This window comes from Ciconia boyciana, chromosome 6 (assembly GCF_034638445.1).
Source record: "Ciconia boyciana chromosome 6, ASM3463844v1, whole genome shotgun sequence".
Lineage (NCBI taxonomy): Eukaryota > Metazoa > Chordata > Aves > Ciconiiformes > Ciconiidae > Ciconia > Ciconia boyciana.
Genome location: NC_132939.1, coordinates 13,620,207 through 13,642,666, shown reverse-complemented (window position 1 = coordinate 13,642,666; position 22,460 = coordinate 13,620,207). Strand labels below are relative to the sequence as shown.

The window sequence follows — 22,460 nt, the reverse complement described above, 5'->3', positions numbered from 1 at the left end:
ATCACAGATCGTATCACATGTACTAGAAGGCAATTTGCAACTATTAGCAGTAATTCAAGACTTCTAGCAGTGAGCATAAAAAAAAAAAGGTGACTGTCTATATGCTTTTGGTCTGACACTTAAGAGCTAGTTCACTAGCTTTAAGTAATTGACTTTTTACCATTAGATAAAGATTCTGCTTTGGCATGCAGGGTCAAGCCTTGCATTGGCAACTGAAGTCCTGTTTTGATAGTACTACTAAGCAAGTAGTATTTTATGTAGTCATTTTAAGTCAAATACATCAGAAATTCACATAGTGCAGTTCTAGAGCTGTGCCATTGCTTTATATTAGCTGTAAGGAAGATTTAAGCTAGCTGGCACCGTTTCTGTCCCACACATGGTAACCTCAGGAATTGCGTACCCTACTTGAGGAGGGTATCGACTGCAAAAGTTAATGAACAGTTACTGTATTAGTTCAGTCACTAAGCAACAGTTTCAGTACATTACTGCTGTTACTAACCCTTAAAAGCACACCAACTTGGAATTATCATCTGTCAGTCCAGTAACACTGACAAGAAGCTTCATAAGCTGTTAGCCTAAGGCAATCCGTCCAGCTAGTCTGCCATGATTACCAGAAGGACACCGTGCTGCTGCTACAATTGCTATGAATTAGTGAAATTCAATACGCGCAGAAGCAATTCCATCCTGCGGTGGAAGAAGTCAGCCTCAAAGAAATCCGATGTGTTCACAAGCTGTGGTCTAGCTAAGAGATTGCAAAAGCATAGTGTTATACTATCAACGACGAGGCAACTTACTCTACAGATGACTACGAGCCTCATGTTCTGATGAATGCAGGATGCAAACACCTCAGTTGGTACCCAGTACACCAGTACTGGTACACTACAGTTTAGAAACTACTACACCAGTAGTTTCTAAAAAGCACATGGATTAAAATGGTCTGCGTTTTGTATGTTGACTGCAATCAGAAGCCAGACAGCTGTCACCCATTTAGCAGCAGTCGAAGCACTGGAGGGACAAATGCAAGAGTCATTATTTAGAAAGACCTTTCATTAACAATACCAGGAAAAAGCAAAGAATTTAACCACATTGTTGAACTAAATTCAAAATACATCTTATTTCTATGCATAATGCTGACAGAGAAAAGAAACGTTAATTGCTTTTTCTGTTGGAGGCACAGCTGCTGTTAGCTGCAGAGGCATGCCACACAGCACCATTCTGCTCAAAAGCCAGTATTTTCTCGCTCAAAAGCAAGAAAGCTGCGTACTAGGCAGACCTTCACCGTGTCCGCAGAAACCCACTTGAAGTGCTTCTCATGACGCAAGTCTGGGAGTAATGATGGAGAAACCTTGAATTGTTTCTTCCCACCTATTTCAGCTCTTCCCTACTGTCCCACACTATTCCCAGGGATTTCCCCTTCATTCCCTCCTGTACCCCACCTTAGTGGAAATGGGACTAGAATTGGTTCACTATTCCAAAAAGCCTATTGATCACAAAGCTTATTGACAGCAATTTCCCACACCAAGTCTCGTTCACACAGCAATTTTTGGTATGCTACTACCCACTTTGCATGGTTCCATTGCATTTCTTTGTCCACACTCCTGCTGTTTCATTCCCAAGGCCAAGGCAGTATCCCCACAGATTTCACCTAGATGTCATTTTAGGGTACAAAAATCCCCATGAATAGAACGTAAAGTCACCTTTTCACAGACAGCTGTAAAAAGGATCACCAATTGAAAGAGTTGCACAAATACAGGAAGAACCTATCTATTTTGCTACCCCGTAAAGACAAAACGATGAGGTATTTGTACATGCCAAATGCTAGACACCATAGCCAGGCAATTTCAAAAGATACTGAGAAGCAGTCAAACCACTAATCAAAAACTGCCAGAAGTAACTAAGCAGACAGGACTTAAGTGTGAACAGTGTCTGGGCAAGTCAGGGGGAAAGAAAAAAAATAATCAGGAACTTCTGTAAATCAGCACATTTTACACATTGTCTTTATTCAAAAAATTTGAATAAAACAAAGGCTTTTATGCCACAAGCACACAGGCACCACCAACTTCTTTGATCTTCTCCTCTGCTCTTCTACTGAAGAACTTTGCTTTCACAATTACAGGCTGCTTGGGCAGCTTCCCCTTGCCCAGGACTTTGTAGTAGCCCTAGAAAGAGTAAAAAAAAAAAACATTAAGTGTTTGTAATCAGCTTGCAGGCTCCTACATTCAGACCTGACTTTTAGCATGCACCAATTAAAACTGAAACCATGACCACCATGGCATCATTTAGGGTCTGTCTCCAATATAAAATTGGTACAAATGAAAGAAAAATACCCTGCATGACCTAGTGGAGCTGCATTTGCTCAAAGGAAAAGTGGAAACTGTAAACTGAACTTTTCCTGTAATTTAGAAGCTGGATTTTTTTTCCCCCATATTCCATATACAGAAAACACTGTGAAATCTGGTAAAGAAGTCACCAACCCTTCCCCACTTTTCCGAAGGAGAGAGCAGTTGGCTGCACTTCCAAGACTATCTACCACCCAATGACTTCTCATCAGTGCTCTTTACCTGTAGGACATCCTGGTACGTCTGAACACAGCAGAGGACTCTGCTGCACATCTTAAACGTACAACTGAAGCTTTTACAAGCTTTTGCAGTAATAGCTGTTCTCTACCACTGGAATCCTCTCATCTCCTTCCTGTCCTTTACATTAAGAGGACAATCATGGCACAACATCCATTAGTACTGCAGCCGTTGAAGTCATTGCTTGTTAGAAGAAGTGGCGTTAACTGGCCAACACAGGTATCAATCTGGGACACAGAACATACCCACTTGGCAGACTAGTTAGTGTCACTGATTCGGTGGCTGGCTGAGATATGAGACATCGCAGCCAGTGAATAGGGATCAGACATTTATGTCCGAGAACTATAGCACACCAAGACAACCAAACATGTTAAGATGTGACTCTAGTCTCGATACTACAGAAGTGACTTCATATAAATGAGACTAGTTCTGCCAGGTTTTTATACATGCTTTCAGTAACATTTTAAAACAAGTAATCTTTCACCACCTTCCAAAATAAGGGAATTCCCTCTCCACAATCACATGCAAGAGGAGAAAAAGTTCTTATAGGAAAAAATGTAACAGCGTAAGTACCTGTGTAACTACTTATATGCCAAGATATTTGTCCTGAGAAGTTCACAAGTATTCAAGCACTGTAGCTTATTTACAGTTCACCATTTTCCTATTTGGATACGCAAAGCTAAGTTACACATGAAGTGACCAGGAATTGCAGGTTTGAACATGAGCAGAAACTTACTGAGCGCACAACATCAATGACTGGGGCCAGTCCAGCCTCATTTTTTGCGTAATTGAGCCTTGTCTGTTCACTGACAAGCGTCCATAGTTTATCCAAATTGACAGTAGGACAGAACTTTTGGTTTCTCTTCAAGTGATAGTGTCTCATGCCTACTTTTCCAAAGTAACCAGGGTGACTGTGAAAGAAACACATGCCTCATTAGATCACATTTTTAATTCATCCTGAACAGGTAGGACTACAAATTAACACTGAAACAAGCAACTTACTTGACGAAAGTAATCAAAATGTCACATTATACTTTTATTCATATTAATACGTGTAGTATGTAAGGGTAATAATCATTAGTATCCAAACCAAGGCAAAATTATTTTCCCTTGAAGTGTTTGCTCTCCCTTGAACTCACAACTCAATCCCCCTTATTGGTGAGTCTGGTCCAGCCCTGTGTTTCCAGGGCAACCCCAACTCTGTGAATCCAGGGAGGGCTGCACTGCCTGAGGAGTTTCAGCGCTCCTGTCACTAACCTGGTGACTGACTGAGTCAAGAATGGTCACAGCCAGTGAATATAGATTAGTGGTTACTGTCCGAGTACTCTAGCACACCAGGACAACAGGCAGTGTCCAGATGTGACTCTAGTCTCGGCAATAAGTAAAGACAACATCCCTTACCTTTACAGTACGCAGCTAAGTAGGATGCAGTTTGCATTTAACATAACATTTTGAATTTACTTAACATTTTGTGTGTGCATCGTTAAGCAGGGACCACATTGCAACAGGCAAGTTTGGTCAAGTTTACCGAATGCTGCACTGAACTCTTAAAGACGCCTGGTTTAAGTGAAAAGGCCTTTGATTTTAGGGTAAATGTGGACATGAGTTGACTGTAGCTATAATGCTACACTTCATGTTAGAGGAAAAAACACATAGGATTGCAGGGAAACTTGTTTATTCACCCATAAAAGTTAGTTGTTTCTACTTCAGGAGCATACATTTTGCTAGTATATGTTTAAAATGTTAGCTTACTATTTATCAAAGTTAATCCTGTGATGGTGCATACCACCAGCATTACCACGCCCTCCAGGATGTTTCCTGTGTTTGCCTAAAAAGAAAAAATTAAGTTTGTTATGCTGAGAATATTACACATAATATTTGAGCTTAGAGGTACATTCAATGTCAATTTAAACTACTTATTCTTATTCTATCCCCTCTTCTGAGTTGATCTCAATTCAGCGAGATAAGCAAACTAAAAACTAATCCTACAGGAGAAAAAAAAATAACCATAGCATGCCTCTGGTTAGCTTACAGGAGTACAAGACACCAGCACAAGTCGGCTGACAGGAAAAGGTAGGAACGGCCAAGGAGTTAGAAGACACACAGTACTGCCCCGTAAGCTTATGATGTCGCACAGCCAGTACCTATCACCTGACCACTACTGAAGTTAAGTTACAAATCCAGCGAAGTCTGAAAAAACGTGCAAGACTTCGGGTCAGCCGTGGCATCTGCCCCCACGGCGCGAGCATCACCCACACACGCTGTAGCCTTCAGTACCGCTCACTGCTACCCACAGTGTGCACGGGACCCTGCACCCACAGTCGCATTTTTCTGCAACCCGTGAAGAACAGCAGCATCCCCTGCCTGGTGGAGAGGTACGGCCGGGCACGCGCGCACTGAAGGGCCTCAGCCCACCAGCGGCCGCCGCTCCACTCACCAACGCGGCCGTGGCCGTGGCTAACGTGTCCTCTCAGCTTCCGGGTCTTCCTTAGTCTGGAAGGCTGCGGGAAAGCGGGAGAGCAGCTGTGAGCAAAGCGGGCGGCAAGAGGCAGGACTACCACCCGCCCTCCCCCGCGGCCGGCGCCGCTCCGAGGCCGCAGTCCCCTCGGTGGCCGTGCAGCCAGGCGCCACGGCCGCCCGGGCCCGACGAGGGAAGGCCCGAGCGGCCTCACCGCACCGCTCTCCCCCGCCGCGCCCTGAGCAGGCCGCGGGCTCGGCGAAGCGCCTCCCCAGCACCCCCTGCTACTCCCCAGCCACGTCCCGCCGCGGGAGCGAGGGGCGGCGGCCGCGGGCCCCCCCTGCCCGGCCCGGCCCGGCCCGGCCCAGCGCAGCCCCGGCGGCGGCACCCACCATCTTGTCGGCGTGCGCGAGGGGAGAGAAAGAGCGCGGCGCTCGCGAGAGCGGGGAAAGGCGCGGGGGCGGGGGCGGAAGCGGGGCTGAGCTCTCGCGAGGCTTCGCTGAGGCGCCCGCAGCGGGGGCTCAGGCTCGCGACATCCGGCGCGCGGCGGGGGCGCCCGTTACCCACCGGCGCCGAGGGGCCGGGCCGGGCCGGGCCGGGCCGGGAAGGGAAGGGATGGGATGGGATGGGATGGGGGGGGGTGGTGGTGGTGGTGAGCGGGAAACAGCGCGACTTTAAAGGCGGCAGAGTCGCCGTGGCGAGACAGGCGCCGGCAGCCAGTCAGGACGAGCCGACTTGCGTTTCGGCGGCCTTCCAGGCGGTTTCTGAAGCGGGAGCAGTCTGGAAGCGCGGCGCCCCGCCGTGCCGTGCCCTGTGATCGCTCACGCCGTATCGCCGGCACGGCTCGCCGGTCACCCGCGGCTTCCAGAGGGGACGCACCGGTCCCGTGTGTCCCCGGGCTGCTGCCACCGCACCAGCTCCCTGCCGCAGCTCCCTGCCGGGCCCCCGCGCCTGCCGCTGGGGCGCGCTGCCCTCACCGGCGGGTTGAATTTAGCAGGCAGACGGCGTTAAGAACTGCTCCATCTTAATTACAGGCACAACTTGCTTCCTCTTCCCTCTATGATCTGTAGAGAAAGCAGGGTTTTGAGCAGAATTTGGGAAAATTTGCAAGCTTGGTCACTTTATTAAACATCGATAACAAGGGGAAAAGAAATAACTGTGTACTTAAACACAACTATCATCTGCCACGCTAGCGTAACAATTCCTGGAGAGGATTACTGTTTCTCAAGCTTGTTTTTTATGTATTTTATACCATGAGACTTTAAATAAATCTTTACCAATTTAAAACATGGGTCTCGGCACTGGATGTGTTTTCCTTCAGGATTTCCTTCTCAGTTAAATAGCACGCTAGTAATGTTCCATGCTCAGGAACACCATTAGTCTTAACAACTAATAGAGAAGGCAAAATAGTACACTTGCTGTTTTTCATTCATCTGATCCTTTCAGACACAGACCGCTGGGTAACGCTAGGATAACGCGTGGGGAAGGCGAAGGCACCCTAGCAGCTCAAGAGGAGCTGTGAAAAGTGCGTTCATTCGGTAGTCCCCATCCTTCCAGAAGAAACTCGGCTACGGTCTTCACTCGTCAGAAAGCGATGCCCCCTGTGCTCGCCAGAGTGGATGTGGCTGCCCAGACGGAGCTCCCACGAAAACACGCGGCCACCCAGGGCTCGGGCTGCAGGGAGTGCCTGGGCCTCTCGCTGTTCACGCATGGCAGCCGTGTGGACAGCTGTGTGAGGTGCGATCAGGCGGATGATTTGCTCTGCATGGTGGCAGAGCTACGGGAGGAGGTAGAAAGGTTAAAGAGCATCAGGGAGGCTGAGAAGGAGATCGACTGGTGGTGCCATGCTCTGCCCCCCGGAGACAGGAACAGGAGCAGCAGCAGCCACCAGCAAGAACCCACGATCGAGGGGATCCTGTATCCCCCCACACCGGGCTGAAGGCAGCAGCTCAAAGGAGGAGAGTGAATGGAGGCAAGTCCATGCTTGTGGTAGCAGGCGAATGCCCTCCCTGCCCACCTCGCCTCCCCAGGTGCCTCTGTACAACAGGTATGAGGCCCTGGAGGTGGAAGGCCAGTCAATGGAGGATGGGGATGACAGTCCATCTACACCAGAGGTGTCGCCTAGGTCAGAAAAGCGTACCTCTTGTATTAACACCACCTCCACAAGGAAGAGAAGACGGGTTATAGTTGTGGGTGACTCCTTTCTGAGAGGAACCAAGGGTCCGATATGCCGGACAGACCCTCCTCTTAGGGAAGTCTGCTGCCTCCCTGGGGCCGGGTGAAGGATGTCACGAGGATACTCCCTAGCCTGGTACGGCCCTCGGACTATTACCCCCTACTGCTCTTCCATGTGGGGGGCGATGAAGCTGCAACACGAAGTCCTAGGGCAATCAAAAGAGACTTCAGGGCCTTGGGACGGCTAGTAAGGGACTCCGGACCACAGGTTATTTTCTCCTCTCTCCTTCCAGTTGTGGGCAGTGACACTAGAAGGAACAGAGGCACCCAATCTATCAACTCATGGCTCCGTGGCTGATGTCATCGCCATGGTTTTGGTTTTTTTGATAACGGGATGGCCTGCACAGCACCAGGTTTGCTGGCGTCTGATGCGATTTGTCTTTCTCAAAGGGGAGAGAGAATCTTTGCTCAGGAGCTTGCAGGGCTCATCGACAGAGCTTTAAACTAGACTCGAAGGGGGAGGGGAGTAATATCAGGCTTGCCTGTGAGAAGCTGAGGGACGACGTGCCATGGTTAGAGGGAGCGGGTGGCAGCGAGGGCACTCGGCCTATGTCTCTGAGATGTGCAGGGTACACTGGGGCACAGCTGAAGTTGAACAGAGTTGAGCTCGGGGATACTGAGGCAATAGGAGCCAAGAGGGAAATGCCAGTGAAATATCTCAAAGCACACGGGGGGTGCTCCTGTATGAAGGAAACACGGTCGACAGCCCAGCTGAAGTGCCTCTACACCAATGCACGCAGCATGGGCAACAAGCAGGAGGAGCTGGAAGCCATTGTACACCAGGAAAACTATGATATGGTTGCCATCACGGAAACGTGGTGGGATGACTCGCACAACTGGAGTGCGGCGATGGATGGCTATAAACTCTTCAGGAAGGATAGGCGAGGCAGGAGAGGCGGTGGGGTAGCCCTATACATTAGGGAGTGTCTGGATAGTTTAGAGCTTGATGATGGTGATGATAGGGTGGAGTGTCTATGTGTAAGAATCAGGGGGAAGGCCAACAAGGCAGATATTGTGGTGGGAGTCTGTTACAGACCACCCAACCAGGATGAGGAGACTGACGAACTATTCTATAAGCAGCTGGGAGAAGCATTACGATCACTAGCCCTTGTTCTCATGGGGGACTTCAACCTTCCAGATGTCTGCTGGAAAGACAATACAGCAGAGAGGAAACAGTCTAGGAGGTTCCTGGAGTGTGTGGCAGATAACTTCCTGACACAGCTGGTGAGTGAGCCAACTAGGGAAGGTGCCCCGCTGGACCTCTTGTTCATGAACAGAGAAGGACTTGTGAGCGATGTGATGGTTGGAGGCCGTCTTGGGCAGAGTGATCACGAAATGATAGAGTTTTTGATATGTGGAGAAGCGGCGAGGGGGGTCAGCAAAACTGCCACCTTAGACTTCCGGAGGGCAGACTTTGGCCTGTTTAGGAGACTGGTCGACAGAGTCCCCTGGGAGGCAGCCCTAAAGGGCAAAGGAGTCCAGGAAGGCTGGACGTTCTTTAAGGAGGAAGTCCTAAAGGCACAAGAGCAGGCTGTTCCCAGGTGCCAAAAGATGAGCCGGTGGGGAAGACCGGCCTGGCTGAATAGAGAGCTCTGGCTCGAACTCAGGAAAAAGAGGGGAGTCTACGACCTCTGGAAGAAGGGGCAGGCAACCCAGGAGGACTACAAAGGTGTAGCGAGGCTGTGCAGGGAGAAAATTAGAAGGGCAAAAGCTGAACTAGAGCTCAATCTGGCTGCTGCTGTAAAAGACAACAAAAAATACTTCTTCAAATACATTAGCAGCAAAAGGAGAGCTAAGGAGAATCTCCAGCCCCTAGTAGATGGGGGAGGGAACACAGTGGCCAAGGATGAGGAAAAGGCTGAGGTACTTAATGCCTTCTTTGCCTCAGTCTTTAACTGTAGAGCCAATTGTTCTCTGGGTACCCAGCCCCCTGAGTCAGAAGATAGGGACAGGGACCAGAATGGAGCCCCCATAATCCAGGGGGAAATGGTTAGTGCCCTGCTGCACCACTTAGAAACTCACAAGTCTATGGGGCTGGATGGGATCCACCCAAGGGCACTGAGGGAGCTGGCAGAAGTGCTCACTGAGCCCCTTTCCATCATTTACCAGCAGTCCTGGCTAACTGGGGAGGTCCCAGTTGACTGAAGGTTAGCAAATGTGACGCCCATCTTCAAGAAGGGCTAGAAGGAGGATCTGGGGAACTACAGGCCTGTCAGCCTGACCTCGATACCGGGGAAGCTGATGGAGCAGATCATCCTGAGTGCCATCACACGGCATGTAGAGGATAACCAAGGGATCAAGCCCAGCCAGCATGGGTTCAGGAAAGGCAGGTCCTGCTTGACCAACCTGATCTCCTTCTACGACAAGGTGACCCACCTAGTGGATGAGGGGAAGGCTGTGGATGTTGTCTATCTAGACTTCAGTAAAGCCTTTGACATGGTTTCCCACAGCATTCTCCTGGAGAAACTGGCTGTTCATGGCTTGGACGTGTATACTCTTCACTGGGTAAAGAACTGGCTGGATGGCCGGGCCCAAAGATTGGTGGTGAATGGAGTTAAATCCAGTTGGTGGCCAGTCACAAGTGGTGTTCCCCAGGGCTCTGTGCTGGGGCCAGTTCTGTTTAATATCTTTATCAATGATCTGGACGAGGGGATCGAGTGCACCCTCAGTAAGTTTGGAGATGACACCAAGTTGTGCGGGAGTGTTGATCTGCTGGAGGGGAGGAAGGCTCTGCAGAGGGACCTGGACAGGCTGGATCGATGGACCAAGGTCAATTGTATGGGGTTCAACAAGGCCAAGTGCAAGGTCCTGCACTTGGGCCACAGCAACCCCATGCAACGCTACAGGCTTGGGGAAGAGTGGCTGGAAAGCTGCCTGACAGAAAAGGACCTGGGGGTGTTGGTTGACAGCCACCTGAATATGAGCCAGCAGTGTGCCCAGGTGGACAAGAAAGCCAATGGCATCCTGGCTTGTATCAGAAATAGCGTGGCCAGCAGGACTAGGGAAGTGATCGTGCCCCTGTACTCAGCACTGGTGAGGCCGCACCTCAAATACTGTGTTCAGTTTTGGGCCCCTCACTACAAGAGAGACATTGAGGTGCTGGAGCGTGTCCAGAGAAGGGCAACGAAGCTGGTGAAGGGTCTGGAGAACAAGACTTATGAGGAGCAGCTGAGGGAACTGGGGTTGTTTTGCCTGGAGAAAAGGAGGCTGAGGGGAGACCTTATTGCTCTCTACAACTGCCTGAAAGGAGGTTGTAGAGAGGTGGGGGTCGGTCTCTTCTCCCAAATAACAAGTGATAGGACAAGAGGAAATGGCCTCAAGTTGCACCAGGGGAGGTTTAGACTGGAAATTAGGAAATTTTACTTCACCAGAAGGGTTTTCAAGCATTGGAACAGGCTGCCCAGGGAAGTGGTTGAGTCGCCATCCCTGGAGGTATTTAAAAGACATTTGGATGAGGTGCTTAGGGACATGGTGTAGTGGTGGTCTTGGTAGCGTAGGTTTGCAGTTGGACTCGATGATCTTAAAGGTCTTTTCCAACCTATATGATTCTGTGATTCTTTTATATAGCCACAGTTTGAGCATCAAGAAGGCACCTACAAATTTTCTGAAACATGATCTCCCCTTGTCTGGTACTCTCCTCTGATTCACATTGCAAGAACTGGAATGACATGTTGATGTGTAATATGTTTAAAATCTTTCTACTTAGGTTTTTAAAGTGCAGATGGAGGAAAACAGCTTTGGCGTGGGAGATGGGCTTTACAGCGCTGCATCCTTGTACGTCAGCATTCCATGGCTTTTTCTTGCTTTTGTAGCAACTCTTCTCTGCAGCACTTCCTTCAGCGGATGATGACAGTTTATCCGTCATTTTCTTAAGAGATATATTTCTTAAGAAATATATTTCCATTGAATCAAAAGCACTTGATATTTTAGACATTTCATGTACACTTAAGAAGCTTTTGTATATACACAAGTGTGAGGGAGGTAAGACAAAAAGGAAACAACTTCACCTTTTTAGTGAATAATCCCTCGATTTTGTTCTATGAGGCTGATAGCAAACCAGAACCACTGTCAGGTTAGGAATTGCGCAAGCCTCAAAGCCCATCTAACTAAAGAAATCACACTGCAAATGGAGAAAAACACGGTGTTTGTGTTTTGGGTTTTTTTAAAGGCAAGAAGCTTTAGCTAATTTTTCATTAGCTGTCAGACTTGCAAATATATTCAAGTATTTTATATTTTCTTCTTCAGACTAAGGGAAAACTTACAGAATCTCAACAGGAGTTCTGTTACCAGATCAAAGATGGATGTGGTACTTGGGCAACGCTCACAGCTGTGCAGAAGGCCATGGGAAGCTAACCATTCCTGTCCTGCTGAAGAGCCTTCACTGAAATGGAAACACCACCTAAGCAGACCACAATTAATGCAAGAGAAAAGCAGATTCTCATGAAATGTAGGTGATCAGCTCATCAGAAATTTAGGCAAAGGCTGTTGGCTGCAAGCTGCTCGTATTCTACTCTGGTCATCTAACCAAGGTAGCACAAAACCAACCCGAAAATACCACAATTCAGGAGCAGTATCTATGATACAATGACAAAAAGTAATTTGCTGCTACCCCATGCAAAGAAAAAAAAATTTTTTTACGAGATGCCTCTGTTAGGATACAATTAACAGAACAGGGATATAAAATGCCTTGTCTCAGCCCTAGTGAAAAACATTGACAAAAAAAAAATCAAACTACATGTCATGAAATAGCAAACCTACTAAAAGACAGGTTCGTAATAACCATTTTATATTTTAATTACAAATTCATTAAAAAAATCACAGGAAAGTTACTGGTTTTGTACCTACTCAACATCAGAAACTGCAGAGGTTTGCAATGAATGTAAACAAACAGGTGTATTTACAGAGTTTATTAGAAACCATACATACATACATTAGGAAAGGACGTACTGTACCTACTCGTTGCAGCTTGCATGTCAAAGAACTGAGATCTCCTCAGGTTTAGCAGTCTTAGTGTAGAATGGATTACAAGTAGTTTACTGACCAGAGTTCAAACCAAGTGAAAGTTTTGTATTGTGAACCAAGTACCTTATTATCACGTTACTTTGTTATTTCTTTCTTTTAAGATTAATTAGAAGGAAAAAAAATCCCAACTCTGCCACATGAAAGCGGCTCCCGTGCGTACAACCTCTCCCACGTACCCGAGTTCATTCATCCCCGCAGTATTCAGGCATCAGTGTAGCTCTCACAAACATCCCGTGAAGTCAGTGGTTCTGCTGAGACAGTCAGCTGCACATAACCAGCTATTCATTTTTGCACCAAGCATAACTCAATTCATACTAAAGGAAAAAAAAAAGCACCTGTTATTCTCAGGAATATACAAATATTTACCACAGTTTTCCTTGCTCATTACAAAATCAGTTACAAAAGCTTACAGCACATTATGTACAAATTCTATCCAAATACATAAAGGAGCCATCATCTGGCACACTGTCTAACAGCATCGGTCATCACTTAAAGCTGCAGTCAGCTTGCTCCGCTCTCCTCCCGCATCAATCTCTGAAATGCTGCCGGTGTCTCACGCGCAGTGTCATAAATAGTCTTTGGGTTGGTATTTCAGCAGAAAGGAGTTAGTTCTTCTTGTGCAGGAACTTCATTTTGTTTCCTAAAGAAAGCACACCATCAGTCTCTAGCATATACTGAGAAGCCAAGGGCAATCTAAAGTTACTTAGCAAATGGGTCTAATTTGTAATATAATTGCTGTAGAGTAACTCTTCTACTTAATACCAGCAGGGACAGCCAACTAACAGAATCTGGAGTGGTCAGCTGCCTGCCTTTTCTCCTCCCTGATTATGGTTTGGTTCCCCCGCCCCCAAGTGAAAATGAAAGTGTTAACAAGGATCATAATTAAATCTGGTTTTGTCAGCTTTATGTATGCTTTCATTGTTTTCCTTTTCATATTTCCTGTCACACTGAAACTGCTTGACTATCTGATTTTACCTCAGGCAAGGCTTTTTTAAATAATAAAAAAAAGAGACATGAAAATTCATTTCAGAAACACTTCTGAAGATTTTTCTCACCAAGGCCTCGCAGAAACTTGTTTACTCCACTTTGTTCCGTGTCTGGAAGCTCCTCCAAATACTGTTCAACCCTCTGCTCGAAGAGACCTGTGGAAGACGGGAGAAGACGGGAGAAAACGGAGCTGGGGTGAGCCGTGCCAGGCTGAATCCGTTTCCCCCGGCCCCTGTGCGCACTCCCAACTTTTCCCTTTTACAGTCCTTTGCCTCTGTAAGACTGCAAAATGTCACTGCCGGCACGGGGCTATTCAGTTTCACGCGGCATCGGGACAGGTATCGGGAGCCCCAGGCCTTACGTGAAGGGTACCTGATTCGGAGGCGGAAAAGCGAGGGGGTGAGGGCGGCCCGCGCTCCCCGCCGGCCCCGCAGCACCCCTGCGGGCAGGGCGGCCCTCGCCCGGGCCAGCTGCCCGCTCCGCCCGCCCTCCCATCAGCCGCGCTCTCCGCCGCCTCGCCTCCGCTCCGGGACGTGCCGGCACCGGGCCGCCGTGCGCACCGCAGCCCAGCGGGACCACCGGCAGCCGGCCCAAGTGCGCGGCTCTGCTCCGCCGCTGCAGCCCGGGAAGCGGGCCCGCCGCCCCAGCAAGGCCGGGGCGCCCCGGGCCGGTGCGCTGGGCACGCTGCGCCTCCCCGCCCCCGCCAGACGCCGTCACGGCCGCAAACACCGCTTACCGTCCCGCGGCACCGGGCACCTCCCGGGCACCGGGGCCTGTGAGCCCAGCCCAGCCCGGCCCGGGCCCGACTCCCGCCGGTGCCCGCGCAGCTCCCGCAGGCGGCGGTGCGGTGCAGTACGGTGCGCGGCCGCCCCGCCCTGCCCTGCTCTGCCGCGGGAGCGCGCCAGCACCCGCGGGCACGGGCGGCAGCTGCGGCCTGCAAGGGGGGCGGCTTGGAGCGCTGCGCCCAGCAACCTCGATTTAAATTAACCGGCTGCTTAGCTGGGCTTTATCTTACGAATGCTTCCACGTGTTTCCCCTGCGAGCACTGGCAGGCAGCCTCTGGGGCGGTTTCCCATCAGGGATGGGCAGCGGCCTTCACAGGCTCGTTCCCGGTTTTGAGTGATTTAAGGCACTCAGATGTGACTATTCTGGTTAAAGCCTTTGTATTATCACCACCGTGGCTATGATCTAGGCCCACAAGAAGCAGACAGTGTGTTTCGGGAGATTTGACAGCTATACAGAATTTGCTGAGCTCTGACAGGGGCGTCTACGCAGGGACGCTAACCACAGGACCTGTGCGAAACACAAGCAACCCGCATTGCAGGAAATAAAACCACCCTTACCTTTTGCCCTGCATTTTCTCAGCTCTCTGTCCTGGATGAAGCCAGCAAACATTTGGGATTCCATGAAAACTTCCAAGAAGCGGCGGATACTTTTGGAGGCCACAGATTTACGGAAAGCCTCCCTTTGGAAGGCACGCTCTCCTTTTTCATTCTGGGTTAGGAACAGGGAATAATGGCCAACTGTCTCCACAAAGAATCGGATAAAAACTTCAGACACTAATCCATTCAGGGTGTTACATTCTGCAAAACAAGGTGGCAATAAGACACCAAAATCAGCTGCTACCAGAGCTCTCGGCATGGTCATCCACACGGGGCCAGGTACTGTCATCTAGCAGTTTACTGATGCCGTGCTAACAACTGAAAGGAGTTGTACTGGCTCCTGGCGGCCCTGGATATACGTCGCATAGGGAAAACGGTAACAGCTTTATAATCAAGAGTGGCGGTCTACATAATTGGTGTTTCATAACCAAGAGTCAATGAGAAATACAAAACCTCAGGAAACGGCTCAGAAAATTAAAAATTTTGTGGGTGCTTCACCAAAATTATACCTCATATTTTAACTCTTGAATAAGTTTTCTTGAGAAGCTTCTGAATGACTCAGAATTAAAATGTTTGCTCTGGGGATAATAAGTCTTTACCAAGAACTGATCAAAAAGGGTATGTTATAGAATTTGGGTTTTCATAATTTCTGAGATGTTAAAATAGTTTTACATATGTAACACAGATGAGTAGAAATAAATTTCAAAAACTGAATAGGGGCCTGTTTCATACCTTTTAACCACAGGCATTTAAATTCACCATGGGCTGTTTTTATAATTGGTGGAGAGAAGTATGAACCTTCAGAGGCAAGTCAGCCCCTCTTGCACTTGAAACTATTTTCTGGAGGTACCTGCTTCTCTCCTCTGAATATACCGAGCACCAAGAGAACTCTAAACTCAGACACACCCCTAAGCATGTATAGTTATCTAGATTGAATTAGGGCCAAGTTAACTGCAAACCTCTGCTTGAGTAAAGGTTTAGAGGTACTCATGGGAGTGCATGGCATTTACAAAGAAATTAAATAGATTGCTGACAATGTATTACTGTGGGTTGATGCTATCAGTCCCATTCCCTGTGTGTTCAGAGACTATCTTTGGTGTTGCAAAAGGTATTTTGAGTACTAAAGTCCCATCTTTCTTTCTCCTGGATGGAAAGTCACAATACTACCTACATGCTGGTTTATACAAGTCCCTGTTTCCAAATGAACTTACCATCATCTGAATCACTATCTGAATCCTGATTTATCAGTTCATTCTTTCTCTCCAGAGCCTGCTCCAGAGCAGCTTGCAATTTTCTGGGTAATAGTGTGTCTTCATCATCCATCTGACAGAGGAAAAAAAAAAACACCTTTAGATCACATTAATCTATGCAGCAACTACAGCAAATATTTTTGCAAGGTTTAAAATTTAGAAGAAAAGCATTTTGTATCTGCTACTGTCATGCCTACATAAACAAAATAATGAAAATCTATGTGCAACTATCATATATTTCTAAAGAAAATTTCTTGTCACTCTTAATGAGATTAAAGTCAGGAATTATAATCCAAAAAGCAAGGTAAACATGTACAAACTTGGAATCGGCTCTTCACATGACAAAGAGTCCAAGTAGTTGTTTTTAACTAAATACACATCATGCAAAGCCTAGCTACATGTACACACAGCTGCTCTATTTGGTTTAAGGCACCTTCTTTGGTTCTTGACAGTTGTTTTTACTTATATTCTAGTATATCTTGTTTTCTGGGTTTTCCCCCTGTTGTCTGGGTGTTCCCTCTGTAACTTCGTCTTATTTAATGCTTGTTCAGCAAAAGCGAGTAGACACAAGAATCTTAGCTCTGCAACCACTATTCACCAGCCATATCTTCCAAGGAATCGTACAAGAAAGTTTACTCATCTAACCTGCAGATTGTAATTTTTGAAATTATTTAGTGCCACATTACTATCAGGAGGTGGTGATCCTTAATCTCCCTGTTTACAAGGCTCCTGCTTTTCCTACCACATTAAACTATTCTTCACCTTTCTTCTCTCACTCAGAAACTTTTCTTTGCAATTTTTGTCCTTTTCACCTCCAACAGTGTGAGTTTTCTTGCTAGCATGATGTTATTATCTTTAGATGTTTTCTTTGCACTGTGAATACAGTTCTTGATTTCTTCTGACAGTCACAGCCTCAATCCCTTTTGCATACCTGAGGAGTAATACTTATTTGCAGGTGAAACAGAAAATGAGCACTTTTTTTTCCTAATCTCTTTCCCACTGCACAATTCCTGCCAAATATCTCTAATCAAAGAAACCTAATTATACTATAGGAGTAAACATCTTGCTAGACTGTATGGCAACATTTCAAGCTGTACTTTACCTGTCTGATGAATCGATCAGATCCCAGGTTAACCATCAAAGCCTAAAGAAAAGAAAACACTATAGTGAAATATGTCTGAAGAGACAGAAAAAATTCATCTGTGTCTGTCTTTTAATAGCAAAAGACCATCTGAATGGTCCCAAGCCTCAACATGAATCAAATTCCTACTGTGAAACAACAGGTTGTGTGCTTTATAAAGCAAGAAGACGAAGTTTTTCTTTAGAGCTTAAAGTCTAATTTAACATAGTTAGATACAACAGATCTCACACTAGGTTAGTATGTAAAAAAAGCTAAAAGGCTTTTTTCTTAAACCTAAGCAAGTTATTGCTAATCATTTTTGCTAACGTGCAGATGAAAAGTATTTCAGAGCAGTTTAAAGAAAAGGGTGTCATTTGAGGCAGCAGGGCTTCTGAAGGGCAAGGGTGTGAAATACTAATGATAATGAAGCAGCAAAGCTGAGAGATGGAGCTGGGAAGATGTGGGAGAGCAATGTTAGGAAAGTGGGAGGAAAACAGAGCAGCGATTTACATGGGCCAGAGGTACAGAGAGCCTTGAAAGTGAGCACAAGAAAAGAAAATTTCGTAGAAAAATGACAGGAAACTAATAGGAGTAAGAGAGAAGAGTATGCCCTTGAGTATTTTTGTGGTGTTTTACTGGAAGAGCTGATGAAGTGCAACTCTCATTTGATTTCCAATATAGTATTAACAAATTCTTATAAGTAAAAAAAAAAAGCCTTAAAGGTTTTATTTTCTGTGGTGGCTATGGCTTCATGCACAACTTCCATTAGCATTAATAGGTGTCATAGCAGATAGCACTTCATGTCTTCCTCTTCTTGTTCCAGGTACAACAAAATCAGAACAAATCAGCATATTTACACTGTATTTACTTGTTGACCAGGTTAACATTCACTTCACTGTCAAGGCGCCAGGTATGGGAAGAGGGGAGGAATAAAGACTAAACCTACTACTGCAGTTTTACCAAGAGGCAGTGGCCCATGAGAATTAGGCAGAGGAGAAACAAAGAGGCAGATTAAAAATTAAATATGTGAGGATTTATGTGCAAATGGCAGGCCCTCTCCAGGGTGAGGCCAGCTTTACTCCAGGCAAACAATTCTGGTGCCAGCTCCTACCTCCTCTACGGGCAGCTCCTTCAGTTTGGGCAGAGAGCTGGAGAGCAGTCCCACCAGGAAGGGGGTAGGGCAGCACACAATGTCAATCATGGATGAGGGCAGAACAGGAATGAAGGTGTGCTGCCAGGAGAAGGGGTACAGCAGGGCCACCACGGCGTGCGAGCAGCTCGAGAGGGTGCTGGAGAGAGAGGAACAACCATGTTAGCAGAGCTTGTTCTTCATCCACAATACCTACCACCTGCTGATAAACTTAGCATGTTAAAATGCAAGCACCCAAGGGGATGCCCCAGTTTCCCCGGGTGCCTTTTAACATATCACTTCTGACTTCAGACTGCCCTTGTCCCCTTCCAGTCTGTACCAATTCTGCACTGCATGGTGTGGTAGCTCCTCTCGTGCCCACCACTAGGTGACTTGAAGCTAAAGGTAAATGCTAGAATCACTTTGTTTCATTATAGCAGTCAGAAGACACTTCGATCTAGAAGACGAGGTTTCATGTTCCCAACAGCACTCAATAGCAGCCACTTTGAATGATGCTTAAAATCCAAAAGCAACTTGTGTTCTTAACTGTTACAACCAGGTCAGTAGTAACAACGCATAATACTGATGTTCTTATGTCGAGCGCTAATGCACAAACAAGGGAAAATTAAAAATAAATGTAAAATAAAAGTGAAAAAAAAATCCTAAAGAAAAACCCTACTAAATCAGATGTGAAAAACCCCCACCAATCAATACTTGCTTCAAAGGAAATCTAGTAAAAGCAACACATTTTTCAAAGTTTGTATATTTTTGTGACAGCAGCATACTTTTATTGCAATACCTTTTGATGGCCTTATTGACCAAATCTAATGATAAAGGCATTAACCTTGCTCAGTAGAATACTCTAACGTACACATCGGTATCCCCTAAATACTAAGGCTTAATAGAATTCGTGGAAAATGTCTTGCATGCATTGTCCTTCCATCTACTGAAGCTGATTCCCTTTTACAGTCGCGTGGTTTCCAAATGTTAAAAATAAAGGAACATCGTTACCAAGCTAGTTTTAGTATCAGGGGAATAAAGACAGGCTCTCCATTTCAGAGCTTTGATTTTGGAGTGAGTTACAATGTCTGCTTCTCGCAGGCTGAGGATGACAGAAATTTGGATTTTTACCCAGCCTAGTATGACTGAGCTAATTTTCTCACAGTCCAAACTTCTGCTGTGCTTAATGTAGCCACAAAGAACTATAAATAAGTAATAACTTCAGAGCTGTTACTGCTTGAGAATGCTGGGGGAAATGCTGATTTCTTCTACTGCAAGACTTGTTGAAGACTTTAGGTGGCATCAGACCTCCACTGAAATAACCCTCGCGAGCAATTTTAGTTGCAGGTTATTCCAAGGCCAGGAGAAAGGTTTCACCTGTTTGGTCCTGTCAGTGATTAACCTTTGAAGTTTGCTGAATGGGAAAAGTGAGAATTAGAGGACAAAGAGAGAAAAGGTTGGGGAAGTGCAAATGCTTGCCTTCTACTGTGAATAATCTGTTGGGGTTTTTTACTTGACATTTCCTTTAACATCTATCAATAGCATGTTTTTATAACATATGTTGTCTGACACAGGTTTGTTGTAAAATAAAGCGTTTCTCTAATTTTTTTTTTTTTTATAGCAGGCAACAGTGCTGCCATTAACTCATATTTTGGTCTCGAGTGTCTACCATAGCAAGCATAGTGGTGTGTTTCAGAAGAGCCGTGGAGCATGGTACAGACTCCCAGCACTTTCTCAAGCTCACTTTAACGACTCTGTGGCATTTTTAACTACTACAAATTCAGTTATCTTAGCTGAGTGACTAAAAAAAGAGCCATGTTAAGCTAAAAGCAGGAAGACAAACATTCTTCTGATATTCATTTAGTATTTTTTTCCTTTCTATAGAATGCCCTTTTGTAACTTGTTGTTTTACACACAGTGCTGTGACGTAAATCAGCCCCTGCATCCTCTCATGTCTGCTATTCCCACGCTAGGGGAGGCTTCAGGCTCCGGCCCAGGACACTGGTTTCTCTTCCAAAGCCTTCCTGGGAGCTGGCTGGGGCAAGGCAGCAGCTGAACACAGCAGGCGGCCATGGCGGGGGTGTCCTGCAGCAGCACCCTGCTCTGCTCTGCCAGCGTCCCGCGGGTCACACCATCCCCCTTGTCAGCACCTTGGCCTGTGCATTTTAAGGCTCTGCACACAGTTTTTCAAAATTCAGCCTCAGAAAATCTTTCCCTGTGAGACGTCTCAGGCTGACCCCCATGAAACACTCGCTCCGAACTTTCAATCCCCAGAATCGCCTGCTGCTCTCCCTCCCAGACACTGCTCATGCAGAGGGCAGCAGGAGTCCCACACGCTGTTACCAAACTCTTGCTTATACAAAGTGCCTGTGTCTCTTCCGTAGCTGGAAAGATTTGTAATTAGAAAGGATACACATATTTCACTTCAGTGTGAGGTTTTTATATTCTGTAAGGTCAAATTCAGAAATGATGGATGTAAGGGAACCCCCAGTTTAAATCTCTAAAATACGGTTCAGATACTTTTAAAAGGGTATTATTCATGAGAAGCGTGTTTGGTAAATTAAAAAGAAAGCCCTACTCTGGGAAACCAAATCCACTCCAGTTTTTCCTTTCAAGATGTGCAACCCATACATTGTCCCACTGTTCTTGTTTATGAGAAATAAGAAGTAAGGCCAGATGATTTATTTTCTTTAAGGTGTGTGAAGCACACCAAGTAAAGCAACAGAATAGCCAAAGAAATTAGATTTTCAAAATGTTTTCACTTTTCATTGTCCAGGGAAGTTTTGATAACACAGAGAGCCGGTTTTGAGAGTGGGCTTTTTCATTTCGTCTGTGCAGTTTTACAGGAATGCTGCATAACGTTCTAGCTGTCGTCCTACTGGAAAACACTTCTTATAATATTACCCATATGCAGGTAATTTTATACATGGGCACAAGAAACCAAACTGTTGCATGAGTCACGCACTAACGAGGAACATAAAACATCACATACTTCAGAGGGGAAGCGCTGCTGGAGTCGTGCTCAAGTGGGAGACGCGCTACGATGATCCCAGGGCTCCAGCCACCCCCGCATGGCATGGGGCCAGCTGTGCCCGAGGTCCCAGCGCTGCGCTGGCGTGTGGCTCCCTCCGTGCCTCCGATGCACAGGTAGTGCTGCTGCCCCATGCCCGCAGCACTAACGCCAAGCTCTTATCCCGCCCCAGAGATGCGGGCTACTCTGCTGGCCTGCAATGCTCCGTCTCTGCGGAGCTGCTGATGGGAAGAGGCAGCCTTCTGCTCAAACCCAGCGTGTCTCTCTGCTCTGTCAGCTACAGCTACAGGCAGTCCCGCACACACATTTAACTGTACGTGCGGAGTAAGTCTACTAACAGTAACCAACTGTGAAAAGGTGACTGCGTCTGCAAGTTTTGTGGGATAAGGGAATTTTCTTAAATACAGATGTATAAGGCTCTTATCGAGCCATACTACACAGCCTACGCCACTGAACTCATCCCGTTACCCTGTACTCATCCCAATAATTTGCACTCCGCTAAAGCAAAATTAGTGAACGATTTCTACAAAAACACCCAGTTTCAATTGATTTCAAAATACAGGCAATCCACCACTTCTCCTTCCAGTTTTTTTTCCATGGTTATCATATTATTAACATTTTTTTGGAATTTGCCTAGGTTTTTGGTTCTTCCTGTGCCTTTTATTCACTAGATTAAAAACACTTCAGTGTTTGACCTTTTCCCCATGAAAGTATTAATATGAGTTTATATAGTCTTATTGAGACATTCTTAATCACAAATTTCTGACATTTTCACTATAAGTCTATCAATAATTCTAGGAAATTAGAGACATTTTTCTTTTACATTTACAAATATACAACTCGGTAAATCTTTTCAAATATGGAAAGGCTACATTATCATTAAAATATCTCTTGAAGAAGAGATCTTTTATCATGTTACAGACAAAAGCTGACAATGCTTCTTTCTCACTCAAATTTGATTTCTCTTCCTCTAGGCTATTTTGTTTTCCAAATCATTTTCTCATGATACCACATAGAAACTTTTCCTTGTAATGTACTTGGCTGTGGAGACGCAAGGCTCAGACTAAGAGCCGAGGCACAAGAATTTCATACATTACCGTGACTCAGGCGAACTGTGGGGACTACCTGTGAACATGGTTTAGGCCCATGTCAAAACCAAATTAATGTGACTTGACTTTGATTTAAAAAGAACTTTTACTGTCCTTTAGATAGGAGGGTGCCTGCTATAAATTTCTGGGTTGGTCAACAAACAAATAACCCCAAGTCTAAG

At 46.3% G+C, this 22,460-nt stretch overlaps 2 protein-coding genes and 2 non-coding genes across 9 annotated transcripts in view; all 4 read right to left on the bottom strand.

Moving 5' to 3' along the window:
• Positions 1-1,979: 1,979 nt before the first annotated feature.
• On the bottom strand, positions 1,980-5,519 carry RPL27A (ribosomal protein L27a). Its single transcript, XM_072864344.1, has 5 exons — positions 5,427-5,519; positions 5,014-5,077; positions 4,329-4,404; positions 3,313-3,487; positions 1,980-2,159 (listed from the first exon to the last, which is right to left on the bottom strand). The coding sequence occupies exons 1-5, from the start codon at positions 5,427-5,429 to the stop codon at positions 2,031-2,033; spliced, it is 447 nt and encodes a 148-aa protein (XP_072720445.1). The 5' UTR covers positions 5,430-5,519; the 3' UTR covers positions 1,980-2,030.
• Positions 2,839-2,970, bottom strand: LOC140653787 (small nucleolar RNA SNORA3/SNORA45 family). The gene has a single exon (XR_012043225.1). It is a non-coding gene; the product is annotated as a small nucleolar RNA SNORA3/SNORA45 family (small nucleolar RNA).
• On the bottom strand, positions 3,821-3,952 carry LOC140653786 (small nucleolar RNA SNORA3/SNORA45 family). The gene has a single exon (XR_012043224.1). It is a non-coding gene; the product is annotated as a small nucleolar RNA SNORA3/SNORA45 family (small nucleolar RNA).
• Positions 5,520-12,161: 6,642 nt separating the features above from the next.
• Positions 12,162-22,460, bottom strand: part of DENND2B (DENN domain containing 2B) — a 191,218-nt gene continuing 180,919 nt past the window's right edge. For 5 of the 6 annotated variants that reach the window (XM_072865267.1, XM_072865263.1, XM_072865268.1 and 2 more), the window contains 6 exons: positions 18,142-18,319; positions 17,013-17,054; positions 15,872-15,983; positions 14,622-14,861; positions 13,347-13,433; positions 12,162-12,931 (listed from right to left, as the gene is read on the bottom strand). In XM_072865267.1, the coding sequence (XP_072721368.1) occupies positions 12,897-12,931; positions 13,347-13,433; positions 14,622-14,861; positions 15,872-15,983; positions 17,013-17,054; positions 18,142-18,319 (694 nt within the window). In that variant the 3' untranslated portion in view covers positions 12,162-12,896. The remainder of the gene's footprint in view (positions 12,932-13,346; positions 13,434-14,621; positions 14,862-15,871; positions 15,984-17,012; positions 17,055-18,141; positions 18,320-22,460) is intronic. The other variant, XR_012043076.1, reaches the window with a different exon arrangement.